The 27,785-nt window shown below is 41.3% G+C and overlaps 1 protein-coding gene across 1 annotated transcript; it reads right to left on the reverse strand.

Annotated features, from left to right (window-relative positions):
- Window positions 1-2,951: 2,951 nt before the first annotated feature.
- mrc2 (mannose receptor, C type 2) lies at window positions 2,952-27,557 on the reverse strand. The gene is made up of 29 exons (XM_051388028.1): window positions 27,245-27,557; window positions 21,524-21,931; window positions 19,577-19,750; window positions 19,231-19,395; window positions 18,408-18,521; window positions 17,986-18,129; window positions 17,682-17,873; window positions 16,857-17,011; window positions 16,600-16,704; window positions 13,757-13,872; window positions 13,509-13,657; window positions 11,739-11,956; window positions 10,857-10,999; window positions 10,675-10,771; window positions 10,447-10,576; window positions 10,214-10,246; window positions 9,918-10,084; window positions 9,501-9,669; window positions 9,277-9,419; window positions 9,033-9,141; window positions 8,278-8,444; window positions 8,086-8,194; window positions 7,745-7,983; window positions 7,470-7,632; window positions 7,163-7,312; window positions 6,774-6,887; window positions 6,050-6,229; window positions 5,640-5,663; window positions 2,952-5,524 (listed from the first exon to the last, which is right to left on the reverse strand). Exons 1-29 carry the CDS (start codon window positions 27,369-27,371, stop codon window positions 5,304-5,306), a joined length of 4,425 nt encoding a protein of 1,474 aa, XP_051243988.1. The 5' UTR covers window positions 27,372-27,557; the 3' UTR covers window positions 2,952-5,303.
- Between the last annotated feature and the right edge of the window lie 228 nt (window positions 27,558-27,785).

Consider the following 27,785-nt stretch of genomic DNA (forward strand, 5'->3'; position numbering starts at 1 on the left):
TCCCTTGTTTATTGTTTTAAATAGTTGTTTATCATTTCCTCTTTTGTATTAAACACGAGTTCTCTATAGAACAGAAATGTTTCACTTGATTAATTTTTTTCAGAAAATATTCCACATTATGTACTTAAACTTCATGGGTGCCAATAATGGTGAGCAGGACTGTGTACCTTCAACATCTCTTGTTGCCTTGGGCCATTCTAAGCAATGTAAAAAATCAATGAGCAATGCTGGATCTAAAAGAATACGTCATTAGTGTAATGAATTGCCTTGACACTGCAGGTAGTTCATTTGCTGAATTTGCCAAGAAGCATTGTGGTAATTGCCTTGTGCTAATTTTACCACAATTGCCTTGAAAACTTGACTGTTTTCTAATTGAACCGCCAAGAAAATGTGCTACATCATGATATATTGTATCTAAATATAAAAAAAAAGATGTACATTATTATGTACATATCTATAATAAATCTCCACATACAGGTAAAACTGAAACTTTCTGCCCGGCTAGATATACCTCTAAGTTTCTTCTTTTCTTCTTTTAAGAATGAATGAGACTCATCATTAGGTCAGACTTCTCTCACTATTTATTGTCACACAGGTGATGACTCATTGATACTTGAGCACTTGACAAAATACCAACCCGAGCAGCAAGCAAGACAAAGTACCTGAAAAGCAACACCTAGTGGTAAAGATTACATCTATGTCCGCTATATGGTGGTTAGAGTGAGATATTTGCTAATAGGTTGCATAGTCACTCTCATAGACGCAATTTTGGACAAGAAGCACTAAAGGCAATTGATTATATAAGCCAACAGAAATTCTGAGTGCATAGCAAGTTTTTATTAGCCTGTTCCTTTTCAAAAGAGCCTATTCCACTGCTAGTGTTCAGAGGGAAGAGTGCGTGATCCTATTCCTTTCAAAACTCTCTCTCTTTTTCTGAATTTACTTTTTTCCTCTACTCCTTCTCTCTCTCTCTCTCTCTCTCTCTCTCTCTCTCTCTCTCTCTCTCTCTCTCTCTCTCTCTCTCTCTCTCTCTCCCTGTCTCTCTTCCACTGCCAGTATAACAGCTGCTTCTCCTTTGGCCAGCTTCCAAATGGATGACTGAGGAGAGTGAATGGGTTTTTAATTTCACTTGTTAACGCTGCTTTCTTTCTGGTTCCCCTCCCTCAACCTGCAGTGCCAACACTGCCAGATAGGAGGAAAACTTGGAGTGGGAGCAGGGGGGTATAAACAGCATTTTGTGAACAACAGAGAAGCATCTTAACATCAAACCTTCAAATTAAGAGGACACAGGCATGAGCTAAGCTTTTTGAAGAGTTTCATTCTCCTTTCTCCCCTCTTTTGTTGGTTAATTAATCATGAAGGGTTTTACTTGAGTATCTCAGAGGAGGTGAGAAAGAATAAAGCAATGATATTGTTCTGTTACTCCCACAGCAGAGACCTCTGTCGCCGCTGCCTGTCTTCAAACTCCAAAACCACAGACAGGTACAAGATGCCCCAGGCAAGATGGCTGCTGTTTTACCTATGGCTGCTGTACATGTGCACAGAGAAGGCCACAGGCCACCATGAAATCCTCGTGTCCACCCCACATTGACAATTTTAACATTACCCAGAGCTACAGTACACTGCATCATCAAATGAAGAAATGAGGGAAAAAAGGAAAAAGTAGTGAAACTGCTGCCAATAAAGGATGCTAATAAACTGAAGTCATTAAAATAAAAAGTAGGCAGAAGAAACTTCTCAGGTGGATAGTTCAGATATTCTCATGACACACACACACACACACACCCACCCACCCACACACCCACACACACACACACGAGTATCAAACTGTATATAACACTTCTTTCAGCAGTTGCCAGGGAAACATTTCAATTAAATGTGTGTCTTGGCTTCTGAGGTACTTTGGAGCGCACCTGAAATATTAAGGTACCCGGCAAGCTTTGTGATAAATATTTAGGACAACAAAGTACATTAAGGAAAAATTCAGCCAGGGATGAATACAACATGACAAAGTAGGCGCTATAGCATGCAAATAAGACTAATAGTAGAGAATCAAACCCACCTAGAGCCAAGTCTGAAATTGAACAGACAGAAAAATATAATGTGTAAAAGGTAAGCAAAAATTCCTCGAGGATAGTTCTCATACACCAGAGACACATTAACAAACGACAGGTGACAGGGCTGTGAAACTTCTAAACAACTGCTGGAGTACATAACCCCTAGATGCTTTAAACTGGGTGCCTGCGGCATGCAGTTGGATGAGTTGTGACATCCATCCTAAGTGAGATGGATTACAGAGAGCCAGTTTGATTTGAATAACAAGCAATTTACTGGCTCGGGTGTGCCTCTTCAGAGGTGCAGGTCTCTGGCAGGAGGAGGCCACAAGCTGCCATTACGCCAGGTGTTGGGTTTCAAACATGTACTTGTCTCTGTGTTGATCTACCTGTTCAAACATACTCCAGCTGGGGAATGGAATTGATGGAGTATGACGTGTAGCTTCTACTCTTATCAGGAAAATCCATTAAATAATTTTTTGCATAAAATGTTTAAAACACTAGAGATAATTGCAATCACAAAACAACAATTCTGAAATTCTGCGATTGATCACAACACAAAACTGGTAGTTGTAGGTTAGTTGTGTACCTCTGTAGAGATATGACCCTGGACAACACATGGCAAATGGTCAAATTAATCAAATGACATGAATGGGAGGATGTGTTCCATACACCAGGCAAGGTGTGCCCTCTTGTGGAAAAACATCAACATTGCAGTCAACATTTTACACATCAATTACTCCAATAATTTCTCAGCTGACTGACTTGTAAAACACTCAACATAGAAAACTTAACAGTAAGTTAACACAAATATATAGTATACTGTAAACAGGTAACAATTTCACATGATTATTTGCTTCACAGTGAATAATAATAAATAACAGTGAAAGCAGAAGCTTTGAGAACATAGACTTTATTCATTTCATATAAAAATGACACAAAATTAAAAAAAAAAAAGTTGAACAGGTGCTTCAGGTAATCTTCACAGGGACAAGAGCCAGCCTGCATCATAAACATGACCTCAATGGGGAAAACACACAAGGGTCGTCGCACCTTCACATCATCACCTCAATCAGTTCATGTACTGCATATAAAGACAAACCTGTACAGTAAACCACCAGCAGAGGCCAGGGTAAGCCTGGGACAAACCACTGCACCCTTTTCACTCCTCTTTCCCTGCCTTCCTCTCCTCCTACATCCCCAATTCCTCTTCACACTCCCTCTTTTTTTCCCCTTTTCTCCTTCACCTACTTTTCCTTTTTTCAGTTTTCTTTCTGACCCTTCATGTCCCTGAGCCCTCCTTCTCTGATTGGTTCCAGACGTGCCACTGAGCTCTTCTTGCCGACTCAACATTCCACAGCTGGAGACTGCACACACACACACACACACACACACACACACACACACACACACACACACACACACACACACACGCATGCACACACAACTACACACACACCTACACACACACTTAACTCAACTTACTCCTTCTCCTCCTCCCTTCCCCCTCTATCTTAGACCAACTCATGGAGCTGCTGTTTTTTTTTTTCAGAGCAACTCAGTCAAACACCAAAAGCCTCAGACTGAAACGGCTCCAAAGCATTCCTCCAAGCAAGAAGACAGCAATGCGCTCAGAGGCAAGAGGTGAGAAGAAAAGAAAAATGTTTCAGGAGGCAAATGAACTCTGAAAAATGTGGTCATTAAGCTGCGCAAATGTGAAACCTCAAAATGACGTAGAAAAAGAACAGAAAGAGGTTTTCTCTTGAAGTGAATTCACTTTTAAAACATTCTTTGACTCTCATATATACAACGGTGTCATCCACATGAGGGATGGTTTCCTTTGTGGGGCAATGAGAGGTTCAAGTGTTGGCAATTATCCCATAAAAGTAGGAAAGTTTCCAAATGTCTATACCAGTTGTATTTAAGTCAGAACATATATTGAAACCTGTATCATTAAAAAGACAAATAGCAAAAAATACCCTAATGATAAAACATACAGAAAAGTGAACTGTGGTCCATAAAAATTATGAATCAGACAAATATCAAATTGCAAATCCTTTTTCATGGTGTATACAAAGAGAATTACTGTCCATAAAAATAGCTGAATCAGCTCCAGATGATGGCATAAAGAGCCAAAACAAACAAAAGTTTGGAATCGCAGAGCAGCAACCATGCCTTAAGGATAATGACTGAAGGCAAATGGATGACTAATATTGAATTAGCTCGAGATAATAGCAGAAAGTGCCAAAATGTACATGAAGCAATGGAAACTGAAAGTCTGATCATTTCATGACAACCTCCAGTCCTGCAGTACCAAAAAGACAATGTAGTCTACTTAAAGACCAGCTTTCAATACGAAGTTCTCTACAGAACTTAGCATTAGTAATGTGCACAATTCTAGTGTACTGCCCTCAGACTGTTTGAGGCCACCACTAATAATGGTCCCTGTCACCTTCCACACATTCACATTTGGACTTCTTCCTCCTCTGTTGGTCTGACAGCTGGGGCTGACGTGTCAGATCAGAAAGGAGGAGAGAGGCATGCTCACAAAAACCACACATGCATCATCAGTAACAGTTCTCTACAGCTGCACAGATAATGACAAATCAATGGAAAGCACATAAAGGCAATGCAAAAATGAAAAACACACCAGTTCAGGTAAATACTGTCATGGCAAAAAAAAGAAAAGAAAAATGAATTTGGTCCTGAAGAAGACTGTGACTGCATATTGTAGAGGACAGAGACAAATGGTTTTAGTTAAGAGTCAATCTGTGGCTGTGATGAGCACTTTTTTGCTTTGTAAGTCTTTCAATCAAAATGGGAATAAAACAGGAAATACATGAACAAAACTTTACTTTGGCACCAAGGAAGACATTTCATAAAACTGATTTTATGTTGAACTTTTCCAGCTGCGATGAAACTAAAATCCCCAGGAGATCCATTTATGGCCTTCCTTAACGCTTTTGGGGAAAAGCTGTACACATGGAAGGACTGGATTTGTCTGAAGAGAAATTGCTAGAACTGTTAAGTCTTGGCAAAAGAGGATTGAGAAGGCGGGGATTCAATTTAAAAACTAAACATCTGCTGCGCTCTACACAGCCCTTCAGCACTTTAAAAAATCTTTTTTGGTTTCAAAAGAGACAACAAAGACATAAATGCCATAATGTGTATCTGAGTCAGCACATTGAAATCAGCCTCCCCTGCGTCAGGTTGGGTCCAGTCCTGGTTTGGTCGGTCTGGGCGGCTCTGCTACTCCGGCTGCTCGTTCAGCTCCATGTCAGACACAAGGATGTTCTTCTCAGTCTGCTCTGTGAGGCTGGAGTTAGTGCGGCTATAGCGGGCCCCCTCATAGGACCCCCGGGACCCGACAGTTCGCCGACGGTACAAGTAGATCACACCGACAATCAGCACCACCAGCACCAGGCCCGTCACCATGACAACAATCAGATTGGGCAGGTGGTCACCATCCACTAGACAGAGGTAGAAGATGGATGTCAGTGTTAGTATCAGTAATTCAATTTCTGCTGTACATGTTACAACACAGATATTTAATTTTCAAATGAACAGAATAATAATCATACTTACATGTCACAGCTGAGGTTTCAGCGCCTGCAAACAGAAGAGGGGACAGTTAGTAAAAATGGACTGCTTTAGTATTTGACAATCATTTTAATAGCACTTAATCTCATCTCCATTCCTCTCTCAGGTTATTCCACCATGTCTTAACGACAAACATACAAATACTTGAGGGTTTTTCTGCGGCTGCTTCATTTATTTTCCTGCAACACCACAATAAATTCCCTCTCTACTTTAAGGGTTTACCCTTTACCTCTTTGAACTGATCAGCCAAATATTTCATTTATTGGTTTGTTTGATGTTAAAGGACAGTGTCAGCTCCTGCACATGGATCATCATGCTCAACTTCTTTATCATATTTTTAGACCTGGTTCTGAGAATGACTTCCCCTTGGCTAAATTGCTCTTGCGTGTGCTTACGGCGAGGCTGTTTGCAGATGACTCCATGTGTAAGATTTCTGCACGAGCCCGGCTTCCACAGGCCAGTGTTGCTCTGGATCCAGAAGCAGGAGTTTGGAGACAGAACAGAGAAGGTGACATCATGCCCGTCCCAGTTGCTGTATGACATCTCTGTGTCCTCGCTCCACACTAGGCCCCGACCTGCAGCAGGAACACACGCACACACACTCAGAGGAGCTTCAAACACACTCACACAGAATGGTTTAGTTTTATCTTACAGAGAGATAATTGTTCGTTATATCATGTTCTGCCTGACAACTCTGTTCAGTCATAGAGATTTCCAATATTGGATTCAGTTCTTCCCATTAGCTTACCAAGCATATTCAGGGCATTTCACTCAAATTATTTAATTGCACTGACAGATAATAATGCTTTTTAAAGAAATTAACTTTTACGAGAGAATGCATCTTGCTTATCACTTTTATTTGACGCAAGAGAAACTGTCTTAATCAGGTTTCCTCTGCTTAATTAATTGTTTTATGATTATTATTCTTTAAAATAAATTACAATCCATCAGGTAAAACCTATTAAATTAGGAAAATTATCTGCAGGCTGAGTAAGATAAATTGACTAAAAGCAGGCTAAAATTAACAAGCTTGGATTTTCAAAAAACTTCTGAAAATCTGAAGGTTAATAAGTCCGCTGCTGTAGAGAATGGTGGAAGTGTGAGGCAATGATGCTGGACCTCTCACGCTGATGCCCAGCCAAGCGCCATGTGCCTGTTCTACATAGCTCTGGATGTGTTCCCATACAAATCCGTTCTCCGTCTCATCCAAGATAGATAGAAGTTCTGCTCCCTCTAGAAGAGAGAAAAGAAAGAAACGCACAGAGATGGAACAAAAAACAAATGAGAATTGATCATGTAGGGAGATTTAATTATGATGTGGCCGGCTCAATGAATAACACTTCTAAATTTAGACGTATTGATGCATTTTGTCAATTATGTTTGCAGTGGAGAAGGTCAGAAGAGTTGCACTTAATTGGCTTTCAGCTTTCATGAGCTGTACAGTACGGGCAGTCTGAGCAGAGCCAGAATGGTGGAGATGTGAGGGCGCTTCTGAAACTCTTCCCTACCTTTTTTACAGGACATGCGTGCATCCTGCTGCAGTTTAAGACTTTGCAGGTTGAAGGCGTAACAGTGGTTTCTGAAGGGCACCCACGACCACCCTCCCAGAGAGTGGGGGCACTGGCCAGGGTAACTCCACTGGTGAATCACATTCTCATCTGGCAAAGAGAAAAACAACAAGATGAATACATATAATTTACAGTAAATTAATGCTGATTAATCCTGGAAAATTACAGTTAAGCTGTAAATCTGATGGTGTGTTATGTGCACTTGTGCCACATGTTAATGGGTATTTATTGCTTTTACATTACACACCGCTAATTTGACAGATAGCAGCATCCAGTTTAGAATCACAAGGAGTCATAGTCCACTGCCCAGTGGTGGTCATGTGACCGCATCCAGCCAGCTGATTGGGCTCCCCATCTTTCCAGTTTGAATATGTCACTTCTTCTTCACCCAGCCAGCTGAAGCTCCGTCCCTGAGAATATAAAACAATAAGTTGCAATTCACTTCAGTTTCCCCTCGGCCTGGAAAACATAGCTGTACTTGTTCAAACGTATGAATGAATTAATACTGTAAGTTAGCCTCACTCCATAGTTGTAGAGAGCGATCCAGGCAGGCTGGCGCAGGCTGTTGATCAGCAGTGTGAGGTAAGCCTGCTGGTAGGGATCCTTCACCGTGGCCAGGGTCCCATTCAAAGATTCACAGAGGTGCAGAGAGCCGGTCCAGTCCAGACGCTTCTCCACTACCCGGTAAGTCACTCCACCAAGCTCCACAGGCTTTGACAGGGAGGCAGGAATAAGAGCTGGGGCCGGAGGGAAACTCGAGTCTAAAGAAATGACAAAGTCACATAAGGTAAGTTAACACACTTATCTTTGTGGTGCAAATATTCTGCGTTTTTAAAACACACTGTTGTTCTCCAGTATCACACCTTGTTGCCTCTGACAGATGAAGCCATTACTTTCCAGCTCACAAGCTCGGGATGCCCACATGCCAGTGTTCTTCTGTGGGTTCCCATGAATCATCACCACACAGTTTCCCTGAGAGGTGACAGTGAAATCATCAGAACAGGAACACATTGAGGGCAAAACCATGACATTTGTGCTGATAGGTGAGTGAGTACCGGGGTCTTGTTGTGGTGTGGTCCACTGTTGTCGAGTGGCTCTCCAGGAGCCCAGTTGGTGTAGCTGAGCAGGCTAGCCTTGGCCCATTGGAAATGACCTTTAGAGTCTGAGGTCAGACCCACCCAAAGGTCAACACTGGTATTGTAAAGCAGGGTGGTGACAAAGGCTGTGAGGAGGAGAATCGATTGCATCAGTATGCTAGCATGTAGGGAAATTCTTACAAATAGTGGAAATATGGTGATAGGAAAATGCAAATATGAACATGACAGATCATACAAATGTACCTCATTAAAATAATTATGCCTGAAAAGTAAGTAACCTACATTCAAATAGAAAGGTAAGGTTGATTAACATTGGTTGGGTCTACAACCACATCCGGTAACTTGCCAGCTGTCTTCTTTTTCTCTTGGCTGCTCCTGTAAAGGGTCCCCACAGCTGATCGTCTGTTTCCATCTCTTCCTGTGCCCTGTATCTTTCTTTGTCGCCAACCACCTGCATGTCCCCCCTCACCACATCCATAAATCTCCTCTTTGGCTTGCCTCTTTCTTTGTCCCTGAACTGTCTAACCTGAGCTGTCCTTTTAATATACTTATTTCTAATCCTGTCCATCCTCATCACTGCCAGATTTCTGTTGAGGCAGCCAAAAGAAGAAGACAGTCGGCATAAAGTTAAAGGAGATGGTGGACCCAACAAAAGTTAATCAACTTACTTCTCTACTTCAATGTAGATGACTTACCTTCTCAGTAGTAATTACCTTGCTCCAAATGATTGGACACCACTGCCAGTACACCTCCCTGCGTTTCACATTTCAACTTGGCTGCAGACCATGTGACTCTGTAGGACTGATCAAATACTCTGAAACACTACAGAAACACAAGATGTCATTGCAAAAAGGGGTTAGGTTTGGTTTAGTTTGAGTTAAAAAAGATCCTGCATCTGTCATATAACTTAATGTAATTATTGCATTATGCTGAACTCCTGATGTGTTGCAGCTCTACCTTATGCTGATAAGAGGACCATCCGTCATGACAGCCTGAAGGTGGGTGGGGGGATGACGGAGTTGGAGGAATGGTGCCAGTGACATTTACTCTCTTACAGATGTAGGGCAGGTCAGAGTGGCACTTCTGATCGGCCCAGTCCGCTGTTTGAGAGTGAAAAATACAAGCTCAGGTATGTGTCTCTGATTTAGTCTCTTGAGGTGTCGTACTCTGGCTGTTCTTACCTTTGCTGGCAGACAAGTGCACACATTTGCGATCACGGCTGAGTGGGTGTGGCCTCCCAAGGGCCCAGGACACATAATTGAGCACAGAGTGGTCAGACCAGCGAAAACGTCCATCATTTTCATAGGTGTAAAGCCCCAGCCACCAGTTGTCACCCTCCACCTTTGTCATCTGAAGGTGACAAGGAAACTGTAAAAAGGCATGTTGAGGCCACTGGCACAGAGACTTTTAATTGTGCAAATGTAGAAAAGGTAGCAGTGCAGAATACAGAACGCATAACAAGTTTGTACTTGTTAGGTATCTCTGAGGGTTTTGCCCACATAAAGTTGAACTGCCAGCAAAAACACTAATTGATTGCATTTTTGTATTAAATCAACTCATATAAAGGATGATGAACTTTATGATAAAATGAGCAGTGCCTCGCGTAAAGTGTTGGCCAGGAAAGCTTGTTCCTCAGCTGAGTGGACGGAGGCCAGCGATGAATCAAACCAGGAGCAAATCCTCTGGGCCTGGTCCCAAGTGGTGCGGTGGTCAAAAAATTTATACTCAGCCTCCTGGAAGGCAATCCACTCTGGGGAACTGGTGCCTGACAGATGAGGGAAGAGGGAAGAAGGAAAGACCGTCATGAAACAGAGTTGGAAGGTTTTGAAATAATCCCCAAGAAGGTAATTTTAGTATACTGAGAGAAGTTCAAAGTTAAGAAAATAAAACTGACCTTCAGAGACCTCTGGTTCCTTCTCAACACTACCTAAAAACACACACAGGAAAGGTGTATTCATATGTAGGCCCAAAAGGCAATGAATAAAAAATGGAAGAAATGTTGAGACACTCAAGTCAGAGAGAGATGCCTCCACAATAGGAGCTGTAGGTGGCAAAAAATGTATTCCTAGAGATGAATAAAAAATGTGCAGGATGAAATAGAATACAAAAGGCCCAGTGCTATTGTACCTCTTGGGATCTTGCAGATCCAGTCTAACTCAGAGTCACAGTGCATGGCCAGCCAGGTCATAGTGCCCAAGTCTGCTGCAGCACATTGCCGGATGTTATAGTAGTAGCGGCCGAAGTTCTGGTACGTGAACTGAGACACAAGCAAAGAGTAAACAGATTGTGTTTCAAGCATATCCATACCCATTTTCCCAGTATCTGTTGGCACACAGTTAGGGTTGCATCACTCACAGCGAGTCCGTCACTCCACTTCCAGCTGCCATTGTCCATGGGGTTTCTGCGGTTCAGTCCAATCCAAAACCAGTGCTGCTCATGGTCTTCTGACTCCCTGTGGACCACATCATCATCACTATCAGCATCAGCATCATCATCATCATCATCATCATATTACCTGGCCAGAGGTGCACACCCACCCAAAGGCCTCATGGAGGACCTGGAGAACGAAGTGCTCCTCCTCAGGGCCACTGATGCTCAGTAGGTCAGCTCCGTGTCTCCGGCAGAACAGGTGAGCCTGCAGCCAACTCAGCCTCTGCTCCAGCTGGGAGTAATGAAACACCTGCACACAGATGATAAAGGTGTAATTGCAGTAGACTCATTTACAATAGACTCATATTTGATCAGCTGTAGTCTCGAGGATACCTGTCTGGTTTAGTTATTCCATAACTGTCACTACAGTAGATATACATTATCTCATTGGACTAACATCTAGTTAATGAAATAATACTGAAATTTAAAAAATCCCAGGACCCCCTGAAACTCTCTCAAGGACCCCTGAGGGTCCCTGGACCCCAGGTTGAGAACTGCTATCCTACAGTACCAGACAACAACAAGTTCACAGTTTGAGGAACAATGCTAATCTGCTCATAATGGAAACCTGATTAAACAAGAAAACTGATTAACATGGCACCACTAATAAAAGGAGAATCCTACAATCTACCTGATGAAACTATATGAATGTCGGTAATTAGACGAAATCTTAACTATAATATTATTATCAGAGTGGACAAGGCAGTTGGAAAGCACACAGCTTTTCACTGTGAAGAAGCTGAACTAATCAATATCGTCATCCTTCTTTGTAAAAAGCAATCATATCAACATCTACAAGGACATACGGTATAATACACTCAGATGCCTCCGCATTGAAATGAGAAAAAAAAATCTCTAATATGAGCAAAGGCCATTTTAGTCCAAGACTGAGTGAACCAAATAATGAAAACTAAAGTGTAACTGAAATTAAAAGACACTTCCAGCAGAGTACTGATGGTGTGAAACTGTGAAACATTGCTGGGATGAACCTTGTAACAGTAGCGCAGGTTGCTGTTGCTCTTCCAGCTACTGGGACAGGAGCCGCTGAGGCTCGGGGTGGGCTGAGGGACGGGGGGCTCGGGGCTCAGAGACGTGTCCTGGTTCTGGCGGCAGAGGAATTTTGCCTTCGATGACGCACACTCCCTCACTTCCCACAGACCTGTTGCAAAGCCCGTCACCATGGAAACGCATCCGCCATGAACGTTGACTGAAATAGATACGGGGTGAAACGTAGGTGAGTAGAGAGAAAGCGAAAGAAGCTACACTGATGAAACTCATGGAAATAGAGGGATGTTGTGGAGAAAAAAAAATGTGTGCAAAATGCGATTACACATTTCTTATAAGACGGTTATGAGTGTTGGATCATTGCATTAAACTTAATTCAAGTGCCACACTCTCCGTAAACCCTGTCTAGGCTCTATTTCTCTAATCTCCCTCATGGATCATATTTTTTGAAACGATACAATACTTTCTGTATCACATACAAATACTAGGGCTTTTCTCCTAAAACTGAAACAATCTCTGGCTTTGGAGCTTTAAAGAGACTGTAGTGTGTCTTTCTGCTAGTACTTAGCCTCAGGTGCAACTTCAGGTGCTGAATTTTGGGGGTATATCATGGATATATATAAGTACTTCATTGTGACAAAAACCTGCAGATAATGTTAAGAATGTTCAGAGAGCTCCTTTAACTAGCCAAGTCAACTAAAGAAACAAACTGTTGGATCTATCATTGACTCTAAAGCCAGAGGACTCGCCTACACCTGTTTTTTGTATCTCCAGGTCTGGTTTAGAAATTATGTCTATGGTGAGTCCAAAATCCATGATAGCCTGACTTTTACAAGGAGAATTCTCTGTTTGCTGTCTCATCCCTGTGGTGCTGCAATGATCATTAGAAGAAAAAACACCACAAACTTGTGTCTACATTACATTTAAATCAGAGCATACCCCTGTTGGCTGGATTTGATAGCTGCTGATAATTGCCTTAGACAATGTAGGCAGGTTGTCAGCTACTCAAATGTGCTTTACAGCCAAATCAGGACATCAGGATATAATTCTGAATCTGTATTTTGGCCAAAGAAAAAAAACACCTGGGAGCAATCCAGTTTTTCTTTGTAGATTAAATCCAAAACTGACTCGGTTCAGAATGGACCTCGTGTTTTGGGCAGTGGAAAATCTCCAGATATAGATTAAATGCAAATTTGATGAACCCCTGAAGGAGGTGAACTTGGCAACAGAAATAAAGAAATTGGATGGGGAGGAGAGAGAATAGGAAAAATACTGTAAACAATAGAACACAGTGAAAACTATATCAGATATAAAAAGACCATAGCTGAAACGATTTGTTGATATATCAATAAGTGGAGAAAAAGAAGTATTTATAAAATAAGAAGCTATTTTGATAACTGATTAATCGTTTCTGTTATCTTTCAAACAAAATTCCCATAATTATATGGCTTCCATAAAATAAATAAATAATGCTGCCTTAGAGGGCACTGATATATCTTTTGTTTAATGTACCACCTGTTTTCTCTTGAATATCATCATCTTAAATTATTTAAATCCCTGCTGCTCCACAAGCATTATTACAATCTATTTTTGACCAGTAAGAAATTATACAGTGATGATCTTCAGTGCTTTAACACCTGGACTGAATCAACAATCTGGTCATTATAGATTCTACAATACATTTTTAGATCATATCTGTAGTTCATTCTGTTACTCATTCACACACTCATTCAAACAAGACATAGGTGATCTACCTGGCTGGTCTCGATTCCAGTTGGTGTAGGACACTTCATCTCCACTGAGCCAGTGGAAAGAGCCTTTGTTGCCCTGGTCATGGAGGCCGATCCAGAAGGAATCACCAGAGCGACCGAACACAAGGCTGTTGGCGAAGGCCTGCTCGAACCTTTAAGGATTTAAAGGGCCTTTAAGAAAGCCAGCACTGACAAAACACACTGTGATGTTGTTTAACTTCTGTGAGGTATGTGTGTAGTGCAGTACACACCTATTGGTAATGGTAACAAGGGCGGCTCCGTGGTCCTCACATGACTTCCTGGCTTCATCAAAGGTAAGCAGATCTTCTCCCACCCAGTAACAAGCTGGACTGTGCCACTTCCAGCCCTGAGAGGAGAAGAGGGGACAGAAGATGAGATTAGCAGGATATGGAGAAAAAATAAAATAAAATAAAATAAAATAAACCCTTCAAAGAGCACAAACATCTATAAATGCTGTGTGTGCAACTTTTTAAATTGGCAAATTAAATTGCAACTAGCAACTGGGGCTTTGTACGTATAAGGATGCATTTAATGTGTGAAACATAGTACCACCTATTTAGGCAAAAGTGTCTCAAGCTTTGGCAATTTATGCCAACAACATGTAAAAGGTAAACTGAGTATCAACAGTCAAAGCAGAAGTGAGTCCAATTATACAAGTAAACTGTATCCCAAATGCAGAATAAAAAGAACAAGTCTAGGCATGCAGAAATAACTTTTCCTTGGCCTCAATCCCTCCTGCCAGCTCATGTACTGTAGTTGTGGACGTGTACAGACGCAGAGCGCAGCCAACACGCAGAAGGTCAAAAGAGGAGACATTTTGTGCCAGACTGATAGTGAGAGACAGCTCGTATACAGATTTGTGTGAATAAGCCTAACCTCAGGCTTTTTGCAGAACCACGTTTGGCATCTAAACAGAAACCTCAAAGATTATAGCTGCTGGAGAGGTTTAATCTGCTGAAACTCACGTTTCCTTAACACTTTCCTATCCTCCCTTTCCCTGTCCTACAGTCACAACATCAGTGTTGCCTAGTATGTCCACAATAACATGTGACAGTAATGAGATGTACTGTATTTCAGACTAGAATTAATTGGTATGTAGTAATGTTAAAAAACACTACACCTGATATTTACCCGTATGTTCATTATCAACCAAGTTTTCAACCACTTAGCAGCAGTCAAAACAAGGTGAGACTGCAACGTTGACAGATCATTATCTTTTAGGTTGATATGAACTTGTTAGCAAACCTTTTTATATGCATCAGTTACCTAGCAACAATATCATTTATTTAGAGTCTGTCATGGCCACCTGATGATGTAATCCATTATTCACTCTCTTTTAGCTCTGTTTTTGGTCTCTACCACCTCCTGAAGGAAAATTCTGGCTCTTTAGCTGCTAAATGTTACACTTTGTTCAACAGCCAGACAGACAAACAATGATCTGAAACTCAACATACAACTCTGGAGAGCTGTGGATTCAGGTGATAATTCTTTGTAGGCTGTTTTGTGTTCACATTGTTTAGAACTTATAGTACATTTAGTTATAAAAGTATATATTATAGTTTGTGTAAGATATACTTTAAAATTTTGCTGTTCCAAAATGTGTTAATTGCTATTATATATTTGCTGTAATAGTAAAATAATCTCCAAAAATGAACTGAAAGACCTCACATTTTCACTGAGGGGCCCTAAGCAGCTGGTTACGCCCCAGGCCGCCTCTGCCATTAGAGATCAATGTTGTCTAATCTTTTTGTTTATTCACACATGAAGCAACTGAGTTATCCTGATAATAAAACCACCGTCTTTGGAAATATTAAGCAGAAATGCAATACTAGTGTAAGTAAAATGACAGCATTATAGTAATGAGCAATCCATTACACTTTCTGAGTAATGAGTCCAGCACTGGATGGGGTATATGGTTTGGGGCTCATGCGGTGTAATGTTGCTGACGGAGGAGGGCAAGCAGCAGGCTTTCTGTCATTGTTGTTTCACATGTTGCGTGAAGTGAGCTCATCTGCTTGAGACAAACCGCACTGCCACAGGGCCCTGCAGCTTGTGCCATGGCAAATAACCCCCCTTCCATTACCACCCATGATGCCTCGCTCCCCAGAGAGAGGGGGAAAAGATTCATTTCACCAAACAAATAGCCCATCCGTAGAAAGATCTTTGTTGAATGTAACAGCTGAGAAACAGCACGACTCTCAACTTCAGATCATTTACATCATAAATCAACACTTGGCAAAAATATAACATTGCTGAAGGGCACAAAGATACACAAACACAAGCTACAATTTCTTGTCTCACCAAGAATATTCAGTCACATATTACTGAAAAACACCCCAAACTACCTAAACGTGTAGTAACTGTCAGGTAGGGACAAGGTAGAGGACAGGTAGGGACAAATCAGTATGAGAGGCTTAAAGTCTCATATGGAGAGAATTATGGACTGTGAAATCACAGACAGATGTAGATGGATCTTCCAGATGGCATTTAGTTAACCATGTGGGTTCAAGTAGTGGGCATGATGCATTTCTATTGCATGAACTGTATACAGTTGTTGAACAAAGATACAAACAACATGTCCAAACTTGAATGCCTTAAAAATGTAATGTGTTTTGTTTTTTGGACCAGGGAAAGTACAGTATGTGTTAAGCCAAGGGAAGAGCGTGTGTGTCCAGGGTTTAGTTTGTCTGGGGTGTCTGGTAAACGTTCCAGTCTTAAGGGAGTGATTTATATTACAGTTACAGACTGAGGGCGGACTAGTAGACCAGTGGAAGGGTTAGAGATGGAGGGGAGCTCTGGGAAAAGGGGTCAAAGGTGAAGGAAGGACTGAAATATTTAGAATAATTATTATTCTCCCTGCAACACTACAGACTGTCAGCAGCTGGAGTAAGAGCACTGAAATGCTGCAGATCTAAATAGAGGAGTAAAACTTAGAGATATAGGAAAGACAAAAAAAAAAACTAAAAATGTATATCTAGTCCAGAAAAAATCATTAATCTGAAGCATAAACAGTAAATGCCATGGGGAAAATGAAGTATGTAGCACTGAATCCAAGAGAGAAAAAGAGTAATACTTGTTTGCAGTCTTGGTGCTGTGGCTTCCCGTCACTCTTTGTTCCCAGTTTCTTACAGATGGAAGGCAGAGTCGAATTACAAGGGCTGTCATCCCAGCGGCCCTCCTGCACATGCAAGCAAGACACAAACAGAAAGAGAGAACACAGCTGTTCAGTATATACAAACGGAGAGGAGACTCGCTGACAGTCCATTAGTTTGGGGTGATTAAGGCCCCGGACTTTGGGGGTCAGCATGAGGGTGCAGGGGGGTCACTCACAGCTCCCCAGATGGAGACGCAATCTTCTTGAGTGTTGCGGAAGTTGTTGGGTTCAAAGGGGTGCCAGTAGGTGAAAATGACCGGCGTGTGGTCAGTCCATTGGAAGTCCATTTGCATATCAGTGTCATGGAGCCCTATCCACAGCTGGTCAATGTCTGGCAGAAGACACAGATACCGTCAGGTTAGAAAGACAACTAGTGAACACCGAAATAGGCTTAAAATAAGATTATGGTTCCAACTATGACCTTAGTATGAAATTGTCAAACTTTTCCATGAGGTTCAATAACTACACTGGAGCAAATCCATGACCTAAAAATTTGATTCTTCACTTCATATGCTGTTTTTCAGCTCAAGGAAAGAAATGAAATGCCTGGTTTCCATTATGTTTGAGCTTGCTCTGGAGATGTGGGCGAAAATTGTAGGAAAACAGCTGGAAAATACCATTGAATGGAGTTAATATTTTATTTTTTTAAATTCAATTATTTTTTTTCAGACTGCACACTAAAGAAGGCATAGCTGAAACATCAGTGCATTTTGCTCCACCGTGCTTAGAATAGGAAATGAAAACTAGAATTGGAAGTGTGTGAACTCTTTGTGAACTCATTGAATTTCAACATTCTTTACATGCACTCCTGTTCTTTCTTTTAGTCTTTGTTTTTTTTCCTTCTACATTTATATAAAAACGAGATTCCATATTTCCCATCTAGAATCATTTGAAATCTTTATTATAATAATTAATTTAAACAGAATTTCGTTTCATTTAGGGCTCCCAAAGCAATGCAGTTCAGAGGAAAAGGAATAGCACAATAGAAGAATGGAAATCACCTTTCTTCAAGGTGTGCAGGAGGAACTCTAGCTCAGGTAGGGTGTGGATGCTGACCAGGTTGGCCTCCATCTTTTGACAGGTTTTCTGAGCTGTATCCCAGTCAATCTTGTCTGAAGTCAGTTTGTAGCAGCCAGCCTGGAAAGCCTGCCAGCCCACATCACACTCATATTTCTCATCATCTGCCCACGAGTCTGTGGGAGCAAAAAAATAAAAACCCATCAAATTCTGGACTTTGGCACTGTGGCAGGACTGTAAGTGCAGTATTTCACTTTAATGGACTAATTCAAAAGACTATTCTCTCACCAGTAGTGAAGGGGTCCAGGGTGGCATTGGGTCTCTTCTTACAGACATACGGCAGAGCAACAGAACAATCGCGGTTTTGCCAACGACCCGATGACTCAGTCCTGATCACAGCGCAGTTCACCTCCTCAGCATGGTTTGGCTGGTCTGAGGGATGAGATTGAGAAAAAAAACTCTTCAGAGCATCACTAATACCAAGGTGCCATTGTTCGAGGCACTTTACCCCCAGATACTCCAGTGGTCAACTGTAAAACACTGTGGTTGCACTGAAAAGCCGCCAAGTATGTATTTTAACTCAGAGCAACGTGTTGCTAAAAATGAGAAAGCACGCTCATTCAGCCATCTGTGGGAAATGAATGTTTAAAAAAAGATCACAGATGCTTCAATCTTAAAAAAGACAGAAAAGGTTGTTTTCAGAGTCTGACCTGTTTCCCAGTTGAGATATTTGAGTGGTGAGGAGTCGGCCCACTGCCAGCCTCCATAGATGTCAAGGTCATTGAGGCCAATCCACAAAGCAGCACTGTAACCAGTCAGTAAACCTGAAACAGCAAGACAACACCTTTCTCAAATGTTATAAAATATGAGAGAAGAGCAAAACCCCTTTATTTTCTCTGTTAGGGCTTTAGTTTTTAGGCCTAACAATCTCTCCAGTTAGCCATGATTTTAACTGTCAGCACTGTATTGGGTATATTGCAGAACTGTTATGTAAGAAGAGCAACTGTGACATCCCAAAAATCAATTCTTCTGGTTGGTTGAGTAAATATGCACCGCAAATACGAGTAACAATTATGCAGCACAACAAATTTCATCGCCAATGACTATTTATTTTTATATTTGTCTCAGGCAAACTCAGAAACAAAGGCTTGACAGACATGATTACACACAACATCCTGATCAATAATATTAGAAATTAGAATATTAAGAATATTATTAAGAAATCAAGGTTATTATAGTCATTTTGAGCAGAGGTGCAAAAGGTGAAATTCTAAATTATCTTTATCTAAATTTTTGTATCTGGGAATTGGAAATCAATAGTTTTTGTCTGTTTGTTTGGTGTTGATTAATTTGTGCATGTGTACATTTGTAAGGTTTTACTTTATGATGAAATAAACAGATGATGAAAAGGATTTAGGCTTTTTAGGCTTTACTGCTGTGTCACAGAGGTTGGTGAAAATATCACTGTATATTTTACACAATAGCTACAACATGAGAGGATGTCTCTGCACACAAATGTACACATGACTTTACCGTTGATGTATGTCTGCTCATGAAGCTTGGTGATGCTTAGCAGGTCTGCCCCCTGCTGCTGGCAACTGATCCTGGCCTCGCTCCATGACAGCGTAGCCTGGAAGTTAAACTGGTAACAGCTGTCCGTCAGCGGGTCAGTATCCCAGAATGTCTCACAGCCACTGCCTGACAGTGAGGGAAGGAGATAAGACGTCCGTTAGACCAGGGGAGAAAGCAGGAGGAAATAATAGTGAACAGTTGGTGAGAGGAAACTGTGGTGAAGTTTATTGAGTTTCTGGCAATGTCTCCAGTCTTGCCAGAATGAACTGAGAGAATACAGTCCTGAACATGCAAAGTGGTAACTCACTCTTGACAGGACAGAAGCCCCAACGCTCGTCCTTGCCGTAGTCGAAGGTGGTGGCACACCAGAGGTGACCGTCCTCACGCCCGATACTAGTGCAATTGTGGAACCACTGGCCGTCATACAGAAAGGGCAGATAGCAGGGGCGGCCATGAGAGTTCCCCTGGATTGTATAGATCTCTGGGGAGCAAAGACAAGAAAGACTTAAAATCCCAGCCAGCGGCAGGAGAGACGGGCTGTGCGTGTGTTGCCTAAAGTTATGGCTGTGAACTGTGCTGAACTGAAATACCTTATCTGTTTTCTCAGCAACTTGTATAATCAAACACATGGTCCAAACAGAGGATGATGTTACAGTCAAAACAGTAAAGTCAAATAGTGGTCAGCAGAAGGAAGAGTAAACAAATACAAAAAATGGCAGGTTATGAGGAAAACTAAGTGTCTTTTATCATGAACTTTACATGAAAACAGAATCACCAGCTATGACTTCTGAAAAAAGATTCAATCTGAATATTTATATTTAAAAGCAGGATCTTTAAGATATCTTTTTTGGCTAGTTTAACTGATCTGATCTGATTTCTGCAGTTTGACAAAACACCCTGAGTTTGCTGTTCTAGTCTCTACATTCCACCATTATAGTATGGTGGGGAGAACAGAGGGAGAGAAAGAGAGAGAGAGAGAGAGAGAGAGAGAGAGAGAGAGAGAGAGAGAGAGAGAGAGAGAGAGAGAGGGAGAAAGGCTGGATCTGTAGTTCTACCAAAACAAGTTAGGCCAATGGAAAGTAGGGCAGACACGTTAAATGAGGGAGGAAAGTTTTCTGAAGCTCCCTCCCTGACTTCCCTCTCTGCTCCACCACTGGCTGGCTGGCTGGCTGGCTGGCTGGCTGGCTGGCTGGCTGGCTGGCTGGCTGCAGTGGAGTTGCTTCTCGGCTGACTAATGTCAGAGGCATTCCTCTCCAGCAGCGAGTTGACTTCACAAAGAAACTTGTGAAGATCGGCACTTGAAAGTTAAAAATGTCAATGCACTCAATTCCCTTGCCACAAAAAAGTAAAAGAGACTAAGGAGAGGAAGGATAAAGAAGAAAGTAAAGGGAGATTTTCTGGTCTTACGTTCATGGCAGATCTGGTTTTAATTGCAGTCAAGCAGAGCCTGTTAACTATAGACTCATATGGTTGACTGAGCCTCGCAGTATAGTTTGTCAATGAACAACCGTGACATTTGATATTGGTAAGAATGGCACTAACAGCGGAAATGAGGCTTAGCTGTGAACCGCCATGGTTAGATTTAATCTGGACTGAAAACTATATATAAATACAAATATACTTGAGGGCAAGGACAACTCTGTTTGTTTACTGGAGTTTACAAACACCAGCAATGTTTTCCTTGGCTTTCTGTCTGGCAAACAGCCACTTGTCCTCAAAGATTCCCTAAAAGCAACATTTTGCTATATCCATTTGATCATTTGAACAGCTGTGGTATTCACAATAGTAAGTTCATCTGCCACTCACTGGGTCACTGTATCACTACAGCTGGGGACATGACCGTTCAGTCCCTTTCATTGAGAATGATTTGCACTCTCATCGAGTGGGCGCATATTTGTGATCTCATTTCTTATTTTTCATGGAATTTGATTGGTTTTGGTATATCATTTTATTCATTTGTTATTATTAACCTATATACATTGCTCCTTCAATCTTTTTTTTGTTCAAATTTCAATACAAAAATAATACACAGACTTATTTAGCCAAGCAGATTGTGCACATTTTTTTTATATATTTTGTCTATAGTACTTATATTCTATGCTGCTCAGGAATAATGGTAATAACTGAGGTATTTTAAAGGGAATCCAAAAGGGTAGTTAAAATTTTATTTGAGATACTTTGGGTCAAACACAGGTGCAAATGCTGACTACCAATCTGAAAGATCCTTGCTATGTTTGATTACAAGCATGCTTACCACGATATGTTTTAGAGCACAGGTCCTGCACACCACCATGCAGTGTCCACTTGAGCGCTGAAGAAGAGGAGGTTGAGGCGGACGAGTTCCAAAACGAGGGTGAAGGAAGGTAGTTGTTGAGGTTGTCCAACACTTGGCCACAGTTCCAGGTCCAGCGTACTCTGGGGGGCTCGCGGTCACAGGTGTACACACCCAGAGGAGACCTGTCTGATCTGGAGGTGAGGTTACCAGTGGTCATGCCCAGGCACAGTGAAGAGCCCAGGTTGAACAGGCGACCCCGGGTCACCCACTTCCAGCGCTGGTTGACTTCCTCACAGGAGGCTGACAGGACAAGGGAGTGATCCCGCACCCCCAGGCACCCCTGAGCACCCTCATGGAAGAAAGCGAACTCATCAGAGTCCGGCGGCGCTGTGCAGAGAGAGGAGAACAATGGCAATGGTCAATAATGCTGATGACAACAGGATTCCATGTTAGCAGCTAATGTGGCAAGAGAACAGGTCAGAGGCTGGGTCAATATCTCTATTAATGGATGCAGTGCTGGTTTAGAACTAGTTTGAATTGCGGCCTATGAGGTCCCTGAGTAATACACGTCAGTGTTACTAATCCTACTACATATCCTGTTATAACCCTAAAATCCTGTGTGCACATTATATGACAGAGCTCTCAGCAGGAAATAATTGCAGAAATGCCATGCAATAAACTGTGAAAAGTGGTTGCATATGTTTGTAATGCAAGGTTAGCAATCACGGTTGAAGTATTTCAATGTGCACCAGGTCTCATTCACCCCTTCCCCAAAGTTTGACCTGGAATTACCTCTCGGCTTGTTCACTACATTTTGTGGTGTCTATTTCTGTTGGGTTTGACTAGCAGCAGTAGGTGGTTTGGGGGGATAAATATATAAGGATCATTATAATCAGAGTCTGTAGGATGAAATCTGATACATTTGACTTAAATAACAAAATGTTTGAACAGGTCTGAATTTGATTAATTTTATGAAACTATAATGATCCTCAGGGGTGAAATGGGTAGCTGTTTTCAGTCTGCAGACTTCTCACTGCTGTACACTGATGCCTTCATTGGCATTACTTCAGTATCATTCTCTGAGGAGCTATAGCTGCCTGCAAGGTTTTACCCACAGAGCTTTGCAGTATTCTCATATACACTTACACCATATAAAAATAAATAAAACGTTAACGGGAAACTAAGAGTTACTGAAAAAAGTGTTGAACTTAACACATTCAGAGCAGTGGCTGGAGGCCAGCCTCAGTGACGGGAATTTCAGGAACAAAACCCAACAACCCCCCCAAAAAAGTGGTTTTCCTTCATACCGTTCTCTATGTTTCTTTTAAGAATTTAGAGATTGGTAACATAGAAGCCAGGTTTGTGAAAATAATGGTGTGTGGTTGTCCATCTGTGTGAAGGTGGGAGAAAGAAAGACAAAGAAAAGCAAGTCTGAAGTGTAGGAGTGACTCTAAATTAAGGTCCTGTTATAATTACTTCTTTTTTTTTAAATCCCCAAAATACACATAAACCCTTTCACTCAGACCTGAGATTCAGGGGAGAAAAAGTGAGACCCACAGCATTCCTACTCGGCGGGCTCCTGTGAGAGGCCAGGAAGTGGGGTAGGTGGGAAAAGATCACTGGGCATTTGGTTGAAAAACACAACCCTCCTATGAGGATTCTTCAGTCCGCTCAATCTGTGGCAATCCCTCGTTTCCTACCTCTCAGCTCAAACACGCCAAACCTCCTGTGCTGCTTTTATAGACACAGAGACAATGGACTCACATCAAGAGCTCCATAAAAATCCCTGTAATTGGAGAAGACGACCAACACGCCCCTCTTATTGCACTCAGCCTGTGGTTGAGTTTCTCAGAAGTGTTAGCTCATTCGGCTGGTGGCAAACACAGTGACAGGGCGCAGTGGCAGGCTGGTTCAGCTTAAGTTTGAAAATGCTCTGTACGGTGCAATCAGATATAATCACCACCCTGCTCTTTTTATAAAGCAGTCCATCTCACAGTAACACCCAGCTGTTAGGCATATTTACTGCCAATTCATTGTTTTAATCGTGAAAGATTGTTACAGAGAAAGTGTGTTCCCTGACAGAGACACAAAAACCCTAAGTTCGTCTCAGAGGTAAACAAAAGAAAAACAAAAAAAGCAGTAGAACCATATACTTAAACTTATACTGCATCCAAACGCTGCTCCAAATAACACAAAACATCTCAGTTGCTTTTGGGATAAGACTATCTTTCCATGCGGCTGTTATTCTAGTCACTTCCATTAATGCAACATAATCCTGAGCTGGATGAAATGTTTTTTAAAAAGACCCGTTTCTGTGGAAAGTGACTGTCTGGCGTATCCATCGAGTCTAGTATTTAAAGAGAAAAACATCACTGACTCTGCTGATTATTGTCTTGATGAATTGATAAATCGTTTGGACTATAAAACTGTAAAAATGTCACAATTTCTCAAGGCCAAGCTGACTTATTTAAATTGCTCATTTTGTCCGTGCAGCAATCCAAAACCAATGCACACTTAGTTTTATGATCACAGAAACAAAGAAACCTAGCAAATATTCACATTTGCAAAGCTAGAACTGATGATTTTTTACTTGAAATGACTGAAATGGTTAATGCATTTTCAAAATAGTTTGATTAATGAATTAATCAATGAATTGTATCAACTCTAAAAATCCTATAGAAGGTTTTGCATTGAACCCTCAGGAAAGGTCATATAAAACCCTCTATGACACACTTCCTCTTCGTCCTCAGTCCTCAGTTCTCTGTTGTATTTCATCCCTAGTCTGCAATTACAGTGTGATGTCTCCCACAACAGACAATAAACTGTTGATACACTATAATCTTAGCACAGGATTTAGTTACATTTCTCATGGCAAGTAAAACCCTTAAGGATACTTGAACAGCAGGGCTTACACAATACTGAGTTGTTATCGAGTTGAGACATACATGCCAATAAATCAGTCTGATGCCATTTTGTCATTTTTACAATGGGAATTAAAGCCATTCTTAAAAATAGACCACAGAGTCAGCTCCAACGGTGCCTGTGGGAAGATTTTCACACCAGAATCAGCCCAGTAAAAATTAGCATTATATCCTGTGTTGAATTCACTTCAGTATGTGAATATAAGCTCATAGTGACAATATGAAACGTTCCTGGCAAAAGCTTTTGAACCACTAGACAACCTGAAGCTGAAGTTCCAGACAGCAAGGAGCAAATTCAAAAAGAAGTTTTAATTCCAGTCTGGAGGGGACACAACTGGATGTTTGATGTGAGAAAAACTCCCGGGCAATCAGAGTGAGTGCAGAATTCCAGATTAACTTTAAGCCATTGAGCCCTGTGAACGCTAAGCCACAGCAGCTCTCCTGCTGTGATCTCATCCTCTTCTTTGCCCCGTCACCCCTTTTTTCAACACTGAAGACAGTTTCCTGCTGAAGAGAGAGGTTGAAACCCACGTCCAAAAACAACCAGCAACACTCGCCAAGAGAGGCAGATATTCCCAGAACTTACACCTCCTCAATACAGTCATCTGTTGGACCAGGTTTGAAGACAATACTTTGAAACATGGGTGACTACTCAATAGCAAATGCTGGCTTGGGATATTATGATTCAACAAATTTTCTTGTGAAATATGAGCGTGACTCATTGATGCTGTGGGATAATTAAACCTAAGTGGACTGTTTTTTTCCAATCATTAATTTTATATACTTATATCAAACTTAAAGATCTAGATTGAAGTTTGAGTCAAATACTTTTCCCATAAACCTGCCTTATTTCAACAGATGTCTGAGATTACAAAAATAGGCCTTTAACTGGTCAGTGTGCTAAAATGGCAACCAACAAATAGACAGGAAATTCCTCCCTGCTGTGTTTGTTTCTTTGGTGTTTTATGGTGATCTGGCCTCTGAAGGAACCGAAACTGTGGATAGGTTTCACTTCATCTGCAAGCATGGGAGAGGAGAGAGGGAAGCTATCAAGAGAGAGGAGCGTATTTGCATTTTGCAGCCACACTCAGAAACAGGAACCTCCATGAAAGTGTGTATCAAATTTAGAAACCAAAGTGAGAGTAAGTGCATACTCTCGAAGCTTTCCATCATTCCCACACTTGTGCACATTATATCTATTGGATTATAGTTAGATAAGAAATATATATTTAACTACGTAAAGGAGAACATTGCTTAAACTAATCTGATGAACACCACCTGTCTCCATAGATAATGAATGGGAAACTTAATATCTTAATTTCCTATAAATCATCTAGTATCATTATTGTAAAAATTTTCTTCCGTCCTGTATTGATCTACACAAGTACATATTGTGGTTACAATATATTGTACAAGACAGAACAAACATTTCTTATCTTATGGGCATGAGAGTTCATGACAACATGCTGATCAAAAATATTTTCAGCATTAAACTAGATGGGAATTGCAAACTATTCACATAACAAATCCAAAGAGACAACATTTCATGAAATAAATCAACAATGATTCATTCCCTCCGCAGATCCTTCTGCAGCTTATCCATTTGGTCCAAAAGTGATTGACAAGGGATTCTCAACTTTGGCAAAAGGGGAATTTGATGGCAGATGGGTGCAGGTCATTTCAAAATTAAGAAACTAAGCCTCGCCAAAAACAGCTCCAGATTATTGAGGATGTGTGTGTAGCAGGTTGTTTATATTTTTGGGGATAATAGTGTGAAGAGTGGGAGTGCAAACCCACAAAATCTCAGTATTCTTAATATAGCTTCAAGATCCAACAAAAAGAGCTAAATTAACATATTAAGAAGCAGTGTGATTCTTGCATCTGGCATGATAATACGGAAAGAAAATGTGTGGTTAATGGTTTTCTTCATTGTAGCTGCTAGTGTTATGATGGCCGGGGATGGCTGCCTAGTTTACCCTGAGTTTACAGTATTTACAATTAAATTACTTTATATTGACAGTATACATTCTTACTCTCTGTATCCTTTTCTGTGCAAAAAAACCCACAAAAGTGATCAAGCTGCTTAGCCACTGTTGCACTCCACTTCATCATCTCACTCACTGTGCAACAGAAAACTCACAGACAGTAGTCGAATTGGTAAACTCAGATTTCCTGTTGACATGTAAAAACACTGGAAAAACAATGATGTGGTCAGGAAAACAATTAAATCTGTGCCGGTAAACTGTTTAGGTGGGTTTACATTCCAGGGCATCCCATAGCATAATGGTCTAATAGCTGTTCAAGACTGGACTGAATGTGTTAATTGCAGCCTGTAACAGGATGTAAAGGTCACATCTGCCCGCAGGGTGTCAAATGAAGCGTCACTCCACGTCAGTTTTACAATGTAGCCTGGAAACCCATCCGGTAAATAAAAATACAGCAAAAAAAAAAAGGAAGAAGTGCGTTGTTTTGCAACTTTAAAAAAACCTAACACGTAAATAGGAGTCACAATAGAGACACTAAGCCAACAGCCCCTTCCCTCCTCCCCCTGCTTTTCTCCACATCTGGTTCCACTCACTGCTCGGACTTTTGGTTCGTGGCATACCGAGGCACCAAATCCAGAATAGGGAGAAAATATCTTGCAGGTTCGGCTTCCTTATGCATTTTCCGACTTTAAGTGGTTATCAAAACAAAGGCATGCACAATAGTTGAAATGTCTGCCCTGGTTTTTCGACTTTTACATAAATGAAATTGAACGAAAGTTGAGATTTTTCCTCACCCGTAACGCTGCTCCTCAGTTCCAGACTAAAGATGAATAAATATAAAGTGCATTTGTAAAATATAAGTTGCCGATTTGTCCATGCTCTCCTTGATTCCTTGTTTCGGTGTCGGCCGTTGTCTTGCATGCTCACAACTACAACACACGCACACACACGCTACAGACAAAAAAAAAAAAAAAAACTGAACGACAAAATGAAGCCGGAGCAGCAACTGCCCCACTGCTTTACTTTGAGGACGGTGATGCAGATTTGGTGAGTTTGACCGCTAGAGCTCAGTCTGCCTCTCAGTCAGATGAGACTGAAATGAATGGAGCAGCGTCAACAATGTGTGTGCGTGTTTGTATGGTTCCCAACATGAGGTCCGAGGACCTACAGGCGCCTGTTGGAGCACCCCCAATAGCAACCAAGTATATAAAGCACTGGTTCACTTCCCTTTTTTCTTGTTTTTCTTTAGTTTTTTTGTGTTTTGATTCCAGCAGACTAATGTTCAGTAAATGATTTCTAGTGCATCTGTTATTTAGCCTTTAGTTTGCAGTTATA

Source organism: Dicentrarchus labrax, unplaced genomic scaffold (assembly GCF_905237075.1).
Source record: "Dicentrarchus labrax unplaced genomic scaffold, dlabrax2021, whole genome shotgun sequence".
In the NCBI taxonomy this organism is placed as follows: domain Eukaryota; kingdom Metazoa; phylum Chordata; class Actinopteri; family Moronidae; genus Dicentrarchus; species Dicentrarchus labrax.

Coding starts and splice junctions, on each gene's coding strand:
- mrc2 (XM_051388028.1), bottom strand. CDS start 27,371: ATGCAAGACAACGGCCGACACCGAAACAAGGAATCAAGGAGAGCATGG. Junction 13,658..13,756: donor CTTGTTACCATTACCAATAG/GTGTGTACTGCA, acceptor AAATCCTTAAAG/GTTCGAGCAGGCCTTCGCCA. Junction 8,445..9,032: donor GTCCAATCATTTGGAGCAAG/GTAATTACTACT, acceptor TCCTCCTCACAG/CCTTTGTCACCACCCTGCTT.